Raw genomic sequence first — 8980 nt, forward strand, 5'->3', positions numbered from 1 at the left:
ACCGGTCCAGACAAATTGCCTCCAAGTCACTAAAATTAAGCTGAAGAGAGTGGTCCCAGCGGTACTATGGATCTGGCAGCTGTGAGCATCTGCCTTCCTGATGCATTGCAGGGACTTGAGAATAAGAAGTGTTACAGGGTGGCTGCTACTGCCACTGCTTGGGGGTGGGAGGAGGGCTCAGGGTGCAATGATTGGCAGTGCAAAATCCTGCAGTCCTAGGAGGGCACAGGGAAACTGTGGAGCTGATCCAGCTTACCACTCCCCGATGCAGCACTGCTGAGTTTCAAAGGCTGCTTCCTGCACTGAGGAGGTGCATGGGTAGTGTCAGCAACAACCCACCACAGTGAAGCCTGAGGTACCCTGCTGCCAGGGAAATTTCTGCAAATTCAATTCATGGTCAGATCAGAGTAAGGCAGTTAATTCACTGATGTGAAACATTACCCACTGATAATGTCCAGAGCAACCCTGGAGGACATTCTGTGGCAGCGAGCTCCACAAATGTCTGTATTGCACATGGGCTGCCGGATGAATTGCCTAAACCCTGTCTAAAGGTAATGTAAATTGTGTCAGCATAAGTCCAGAAGAGCAGAAATGAAGCTCTGGTGTGGGCATATACCTGTTGAAGACCAAGGGACACAAAGCCCCTGAGGCTGGGACCTAGCCTCCCTTAACAATCCTAAACCTTACTCAAACCAATGAATTTCCAGTGGATTATTACTTCCTCTCCAGTTTCCAAGCCTTGGCTTTACCTCCTCAATCCACCCTATTCCTCAGCAATGCAGAGGGGCGAGGCTCACCATGTGCATGAAAAAAAATCATATGTCTGCCTACCTGTGGAGGTGCACAGGCTGAGCTCTCCTGAGAGAATTCAAGCAGTTTGCACAACCCCATTGGAGCTGAACAGAGAATGGGGCAGGACTCTGAGCATTGAGGAAGCAAGCTGGAGATCTGGAAGTTGTCATCCTATGACTGTGCTTATGCTAACAAGTCCTGCAAAAGGTAGCTGGCCTGGGTAGAGCTCTGATATTGCATGGCTTTGTTTCTTTTAAGACACTAGCTCACGGGCTTTCTGCATGGTGGTGCAGATACCTGCCCTGCCATGACAAAGACAGCCACTGGGTGCTGCCCATGCCATTCCTTCCCCAGTGAGACCTCATTTCTCCTGAGTGTCTCCAGAGACCATTGTGGCCAAGACCTAGGCTAAAGCATCCTGACAACTTTGAAGCCCTGTACTGCCTTCGCCTGTTCACTTTTAAGCAGCACTGGTTGGACATAAAATTGCTCAAGCAACTTTGGAAGACCAGGTTTTAGACCCTGCTATGATCTGCTCTCAGAGATGCTCCCGGCTTCTGTTAAGGCTGGAACTGGCCCTAGGAGCTCCGATGCCTGTCACAGCAGTGCCAAATGTCAAGAGGTGGGTGACTGCACAGCACAAGGAGTCATTGCTGTTGGCTGCGGGGCAGGGAAGGGGATGAGGACTATAGGGAAGCACTTTGTGCAGGGAATGGCATTGGGAAATCCTGATTTCCTTCCTGGGAGAACTGCTCACACAAAGGAGCTTAATTTCTCGCCCTGACTCATTTCTTCTGGGTCCACCCCTTGCAGCAAAGATGAAATCTGGTGGGAGAGTTTGTGGCTGTTGAATTGGGACTTTTTCCCAAAGAAAGTGTAGAAGGCATGAGATCGTGGAGGGAGCCAGGGGAGGGAGACAGTTGAGACAGGCAGCCCCTCTATTTGCCCATCTGCCCTCAGGTCCATCCAGCTGGAGGTGCTCGCAGGGCAGAGCAGAAGGGAAAAGGGTTTGTGTGCTCAGCATCCACCCCAGGTTCTGAGTATCTTGCCAGCCAGAAGGCTTTGCCACGTCCCTGCAGCTCTGAGCAGCACCAGTCCTGCCTGGAAGATCCTCGGAACAGGGAGCCCCTCTCCTGTGTGCCCGTGGGCATTTACAGGGCGCTTTGCGCTGCCACAACTCCTCCCGCCTAGGGGAGATGATCTGAGCGGAGCCCCCCCTCCTGCCACGCCACTCTCCCACCACACAGCTGCTCTCTGCATCCCTCTCTTCATTCTTTCCCTCTCCCCTCCACTGTCCCCATCTCCTTTCACCGCACTCCCTATTCCTACATCCTCCCCTCTGCGCTCCCCCTCTCCCTTTGCCCTTCTCCTGCCCCTCCCTCTCCCTCTTTCTCCATCCCAGTCTCTTCTCCCCGCTTCTCTCTGTTCTCCTGCCCTATCGTCCATCCCCTCCTTCTCCTTCTCCTTCTCCTGCCGGTGTTTCCGTGCGTGGCGCCCATTGGCTGCCGGCATCCATCCCCCGGTAGCCGCCACTCCACTCCTCTGTCTGCCCGAGCCCGGCAGACGAGACCCCTTTCCCGCAGATGGCGAGGGGAACGCGGGGGAGAGACCCGCCGGCGTGAGGGTGAGGGACCGCGCATCCCCGGAGGGACGCCAGCCCGGCCGGCTGGCCACCAGCGGGCACGGCAGTGGGCCCCAGTCCCACACCAGTCACGGAGGGGGAGATGGGCAGGTCCAGGAAGAAGGACTTGCGCCTCCGGTAGTACATGGTGGGACTCACTCCCTCCTGGGACTGCTTTGCTCAATTGCTTTTAAGAAAGGGGAAGGGGAAAAATATGACACGGATTCTCCTGGTGAAGCAGAGGAAAATGTACATCCCAACGACACGTAAGTACCAGGCGGCTCTGCCTGCTCTTCCCAGATGTCTCCCGCGGGCATGAGTCCATGCAGAAGTTAACTCTGCAGTCCCAGAGAAACAAACCTGCCAACCCCCACCCCCACCCCTGCTCCTGACCCCCCAACTCTGCCAGCCCAGCCTGGTCCCTACCAGAGAGCTCAGCCCCATGGTGAGGCAGGGGGAGTCCCGAGCTGGAATGGGGCCATGGGAAACAAGGTGGACAGGAGGGGAGGATGGCAAGAGGGTTGCAGGTTACTGGACTCTGTAGTCCCTCCCAGCTTTTATTCCTGCTTTATAACCAGGTCTAGGCTCAGCTTTTAGCATCCACCTCCTCCTCTCATTCAATGCAGAAATATATATATTTTTATATATATATTTTCATAAAGAAAACAGTGGCACTGATTTACCTCCTACCTCTCTGCTTTCCCCTGCTCTCCAGATGTACAGACCAGGTATATTCTGGCAGCACCTGTTAGGGGATCCCAAGCGTCTTGCAACAGGTGCAGTCCACATCACTAGGGACAGACCCCAAGCAGATGCCAACACATTATCAGTCTGAGGCCAAGGTTCCTCATCAATTCCTGCCTACGTGGGTGCTGCCAAAGCAGCCAGCAGAGTGAATCCAATCCAGATGAGGCACTGGTGTCCAGTGTTTGTTCTGTCAAACTAGCCAGAAATGTGATATGGCGTTTGAGCTGGTAGATGGTATTTGACAAAGTTAGAATGGCACAGACAGACCACACCTGCTTAAAGACGAAGTTTCTCCACTGCAGTTCTCTGAAGAGGAGAATGAGTTTATAGTGAATCAGCGTTTTGTCGCATGCCTTAGCATTTTTGATAGGGCTTTTGGAGCTCTGAAGCTGGGTTTACTGTATTGCTAAACCACAGCCTGAGCAATCAGCTCTGAGGTCTGGACCCCAGACACTTCCCCATATGCTCTTCAGCCCCAGCATGAGTGTCCCCATGCATATTTGGTATTTGTAGGGCTCTGTCTCCAAATGCTTTTTTTGGAAATTCCTTTCCTGCAGGAGAAATATCCAAAGGGATTCCTAACTATGTTCCCACGTTTTAGAGGATCATCATTTTATGAACATACTGCTCTGGTCTCTGCCACGCTTTGCAGGGATCTTTGTCCCCAGAGCAGCCACTGCCTGCCCCTTTCCTCCAACAAGTGACTTGCGTCACTGGAACAGCACTGGAAAAAAAATATCAGAGGAAAGAACCTTGAGCTTAGAAATAGTGTTTCAAATCACTTCCTACTCTGCCCATTCACTGCAGTCACTCATGATGTGTGGGACAACCCAGTACTGCAGGACCCCAAGAGATGGGCTTCTATCAGGACAGTGTGTCACAGCCCACGGCACCTGCAAATAAAGAAAGTCAAAACAATTCCAGTCCTTCAAAGCTCATTTAAGTACAGCAGGAAACATTTATGCAATAGCCTGTAGAAATGGCCTTGAGACATAGTTGACCAATTGTGGTTTTGTGGGGCCTATCAGATGAAGTTCTTCCAGCATAAGAATTTATACACCTGTGGAATCTGTTGGGTTTGCCTATCTGGTATCCAAGGAATCCATCCAAAGCTCAGGTGTCCCCTAAGGTTTACAGAAGCTGGAATGACATCTACAAAAATGAATAAAAGCTGTAATATATAGACATGTGTGCACAAAGTTGTGATGCTACAGAGTATCCCCCCTGGGAGAAAAGTCTCTGGAGTGTTTCTGGCCTCCTGAAAGTAGTTAATACTGGGAGCCCCTTCCTTTGACATCCCCAGTTTTCATTTCAATAACAAAGGAGCTTCAGAGCCCTAAGAGATTTGTTGGGATGGGTAAAGGTGAGCCTCAGAATCCCTGTTCTCTTCTACCAAGCCATTCTCATTTCCAAGGAACCAATTCATCAAGAGGGTGACCCTGCCAGTCCACACTTTCAGAAAATTTTGCCAGAGCCTGGGTGATACTGAAAGCATGACAAATCTCCCCTGCGTTAGGTTTGCCAGAGTGTCTCTGGTCTGGAGTATATGCTGGGCTCTATCACTCATATATCTGGAGCCCTGACAAAAGACAAAGGGCACATCCTTCCCTTATCTGTCTCTTCTCTCCCTGCAGCTTCTCACCCAGTGTCAGCAGAGAGCTGGTGGACAGCTTGTTTGTTCAAGGCTCTTTCTGAGTGAGTGGAGTGCTGTTTCCATGCCAAACCTTGATGTGACGGGCAATTGGGCACCTCAGATTAGGAGGGCTGGGACACTGCTTTGGTGTTGCAAACAGCTGGGGCAGGCAGAGCCTCTTCCATTAGCAGTGTGTTGCAGGGTGCAGAAGGAGAGAGAGAAAACAAGAGAGAAAGAGTCAAGAGAGATCTGGACTGATCCCTCTTGGTGTTCCCAAAATAATCTAGGTCTTCCTTTACTCTCAAACTGGCATAACACAAACCAGCTACCTTCCAGCTCAGGTGCTGAGCTCAGCCTCTGGGCTTGGATTGAGAATGGAGGTGCTTTCATTGCTGGTGGGGCTAACAACCCTATGATATCCTGGCCAGTCCAAACAGAGCTTCAGCAAGCCAGAGGATACCCAGTGAATGGGGAGCCAGAGTTGGAATGGCACTTTGTCACTGGATGCTCTTCCCTCTTTTGTTCATAAGGCACCTGCCACTCATAAATGAGAATCAGGCCCCTGGTGACTATGTCCTCAGTATTGCAGCCATTAGCAGAAAATGAGAAATTTCCCTATCCTAGTCTGTGGTTCTTTCCCCAGAGGATCTTTCCCAAGGGGAAAGGATACATTGGCCCACATTGAGCCATGTTCCAGTTTGTCCCTCCATGCCCACCGTGCATCCCAGGACTGGATGAGGTCGATATTGTCCTACATCTTCCAGCAGCTGCCAGCATCCACACTCACCTCGACTTCCCATGCCCATCCATACCTACATACAGTAAATGTGGTAGTTTTTTCTGTGGCTTGTTCAGCTGTCATGTCCCCAGTATCAATGGCTTTTTTCTCCCCCTCTCACCTCCAGATTGCTAACTGATCCTGCAAGGACACTGCCCCCTGCCCTCTTCCTTGACTCTGCTATGGACACTTCTGCTTTCAGCCTCCCCACGCCGGCAGTGTCAGAGGAGGGGAATGCCTCTGGCAGCTGGGCAGGCTTCACCACCCCCAACAGCTCCACCACCACCAGTCCTGGTGTGGTTGTCAGCGGTGTCCTCATCCCCCTGGTGTACCTCATTGTCTGTGTGGTGGGGCTGATCGGGAATTCTCTGGTCATTTATGTGGTCCTACGGCACTCTGTAAGCGAGTCAGTGACCAACGTCTACATATTGAATCTGGCCCTAGCTGATGAGCTTTTCATGCTGGGCCTCCCATTCCTGGCCGCACAAAATGCTCTGTCCTACTGGCCTTTTGGGTCTTTCATGTGCCGCCTGGTGATGGCTGTGGATGCCATCAACCAGTTCACCAGCATCTTCTGCCTGACAGTGATGAGTGTTGATCGCTACCTGGCCGTGGTCCACCCAGGGAAGTCCTCCAAATGGCGGACAGCACGAGTGGCCAAGGCTGTGAGTGCAACTGTGTGGGTGCTGTCTTCCGTGGTGGTGCTGCCCGTGGTGGTCTTCTCAGATGTCCCCTTAGGGATGAGCACATGCCACATTCAGTGGCCAGAGCCTGCCTCCGTGTGGAGAGCTGGCTTCATCGTCTACACTGCCACCCTAGGATTCTTTGGGCCACTGCTGGTGATTTGTCTCTGCTACCTTCTTATCGTCGTGAAGGTCCGTTCCTCTGGCAGGCGGGTGAGGGCTCTGTCCTCCAAGCACAAGCTTTCAGAGCGCAGGGTAACCCGCATGGTGGTGGCTGTTGTGGCTGTCTTCATCCTTTGCTGGCTCCCCTTCTATGTTCTCAACATAATCAATGTCGTCTGCCCACTGCCAGAGGAGCCGTCCCTCTTTGGTGTCTACTTCCTCGTGGTGGTGCTGCCATATGCCAACAGCTGTGCCAATCCTATCATCTATGGCTTCCTCTCCTACCGCTTCAAGCAGGGCTTCCGGAGGGCCATCCTCAGGCCGTCTCGCCGAGTCCAGAGCCAGGAAGTGCCAGCATGTCCCCCAGAGAAGACTGATGATGAAGGGGAAGAGGGTGAGATCAGCAAGATCACCCAAAATGGTAATGACAGGCAGGAACACCCTTTAAGCAGTGGGGAAGGAGAAAACAGTGAGCAAAAACCACTCCCTGAGGAGCCTGTGGGATGTGAAAAGAGCAACAAATTGCATGTGAGTTATTTATGATGAAAGGGATGGTGCAGGAGAAAGAGATATTGGGACATGGGATCCCCTTCACCCTCTGTGCTTTTCCACCAAGGCAATGGGAGAGGTTGATACAAGGAAATATTCATGGCCGAAACTCTGCTTAAAGATGAAGAGGGCTCCATGAGCTTGTGGAAGAAGCAAGGCATTGTTCTTGGCTTTGGAGGGGACACCTCAGGTTTGTGTGGTACCAGGTAAAGGAAGAACTGGATTCAGGGAGAGCTGAAGAGGTGATGGGCACTGACAGTATGGAGAGAGCAAGGCCAGCCCTAGACTGCATGATCCATCCTTAGATCACCCAGCTGTGCAAGGCACCAGCTGCCATTTGACTGTGGCACCTCAAGAAAATCCTCAAAATGGCATATATGACATGTACCATTGAAGATCTAGAACAGGCATTTCAGTGCCTTGGTTATCTTCCTTATAAACAGGAGAAGTGGTTTACCCTAAAGGAAGAACAGGAAGAAAAATGTCTGCAGCTAAGACATGCTAGTTGCATGAATGTCTGACCCTTCTCTAGCTCTTCAATAAGTCTTGGGGACAGTGTCTCTACCCATGCTGGTCCTGGCTGGAGACCACTCTGACTGCTCAAGGCCTTCTCTTTCTTACCAGGGCTCTCATGGACTCTGGGTAGGTTGATGAGACTTAGCTGGGAGAACAAATGGGACAATTTTTTCCTGAACCTCATATTCTTTAGGGTTTTCCTGGTGCCTCTGCACCCTGGTGCAGAGGTAGAGAAGAAGACAACAAGGCATGGGTTGGAGGCAGAGTTTCTTACAAGCTGAAATGCCCTTCCCCTTTTCCTCTATCTAAGCCTTACTGTAAATAAACAAAAAGCTTTTGGACTTAAAAGGCCAACTGGGCAGAACTATTCTGTGTGTTTAGGGGAGGGAGGGTGCTATAGACTTGGTTCTCCTGAGAATACACAATGTCTTGGAGATGAGTTGGTCTTTGTATGGAGTAACATTTGGCTGGTACAGAAGATCAAGGCATATATCAGTACAGGATGGGGGCAGGGAGCAGAAGGAGGTCATGGGATCTCCAGTGTGTGAATTGATTTGTCTTATGGGAAATGTCAGAATATTCGGCTCAGGATGGAGAAGATATGATGCGTTTGCATGTGTAGAAAGGTGGTTGCATGCGAAAGTTTGATCACTGGACTGTACGTGTGTGAGAATGCCTGAACAGGGTTAGAGATAGAGGAGCCAGTGCTGGTGGGAGATGTGCATGGGTTGGGCACTGATGCTAATCTGTGTGTGGCCGTGGGGCGTGTATAAACGTGTACAAATGTAGATAAGGGGTATGTGTGTGTGTGAGTGTATACAAACACAGATGAGGAAGTGTGTTTGTGTAACTGTGTAGATATGCTTGTGCAGGCATACAAGTGTATCTAGAAATGTGTGTGTGCGTGTGAATACTTGGGTAAGAGTGTAAGAGTATGTGTGTTGCTGTAAATAAGTGGTGGATGAGTGCTTGCTTCTGTGCATCAGCTGTTGGAGGGAAGTTGTGGGTAGGCCCGTCTGAGTGTGCAGGCTGGAGGAGCAGCAGTGCACAAGGGTGGGTGGGATGAAGGTCTCTCCCTCCACTTTGGCTTCATTCTATTTTAACAAATGGGAAGGAGGGATCCACCAGGAGGAGACGTGCCTCCCTGAGGTCAGGTGATGTTGGAGGAGGCAGTCCATGGAGGGTCAGTGACAAGAGCTGGGTGATGGAAAGGTGTCTCACAGGTGACTTGAGAGAAGGCATAAGGTGGGAAGGGATGGCACGAGGCCAGGCATGCTGGGACAGAAGACAAAAGCCCTGTACTGGGAAGCAGAACAAGCTGCAGCAGCTGAGGATGATGGGAACAGAATCACTTTATGAGGAAGCAAGAGACAAGGTCACCCAAAGGTGATGTGAGAACAAGTGAAGACCTGGTAGGCATCAGGGGAAGTGGAGTGCAGGACACCTGCATAGCAGAGCATCAGGTGAGGAGACATGTCCTAGCCAAGCCAAAGAGCAGA

At 51.3% G+C, this 8980-nt stretch overlaps 1 protein-coding gene across 1 annotated transcript; it reads left to right on the forward strand.

Moving 5' to 3' along the window:
• The first annotated feature begins 1961 nt into the window (after nt 1-1961).
• On the forward strand, nt 1962-7808 carry SSTR3 (somatostatin receptor 3). Its single transcript, XM_075742878.1, has 2 exons — nt 1962-2679; nt 5699-7808. The coding sequence occupies exon 2, from the start codon at nt 5754-5756 to the stop codon at nt 6957-6959; it is 1206 nt and encodes a 401-aa protein (XP_075598993.1). The 5' UTR covers nt 1962-2679; nt 5699-5753; the 3' UTR covers nt 6960-7808.
• The last annotated feature ends 1172 nt before the right edge of the window (nt 7809-8980 follow it).

Source organism: Balearica regulorum, chromosome 1 (assembly GCF_011004875.1).
Source record: "Balearica regulorum gibbericeps isolate bBalReg1 chromosome 1, bBalReg1.pri, whole genome shotgun sequence".
NCBI lineage: Eukaryota > Metazoa > Chordata > Aves > Gruiformes > Gruidae > Balearica > Balearica regulorum.

Coding starts and splice junctions, on each gene's coding strand:
- SSTR3 (XM_075742878.1), top strand. CDS start 5,754: ATGGACACTTCTGCTTTCAGCCTCCCCACGCCGGCAGTGTCAGAGGAG.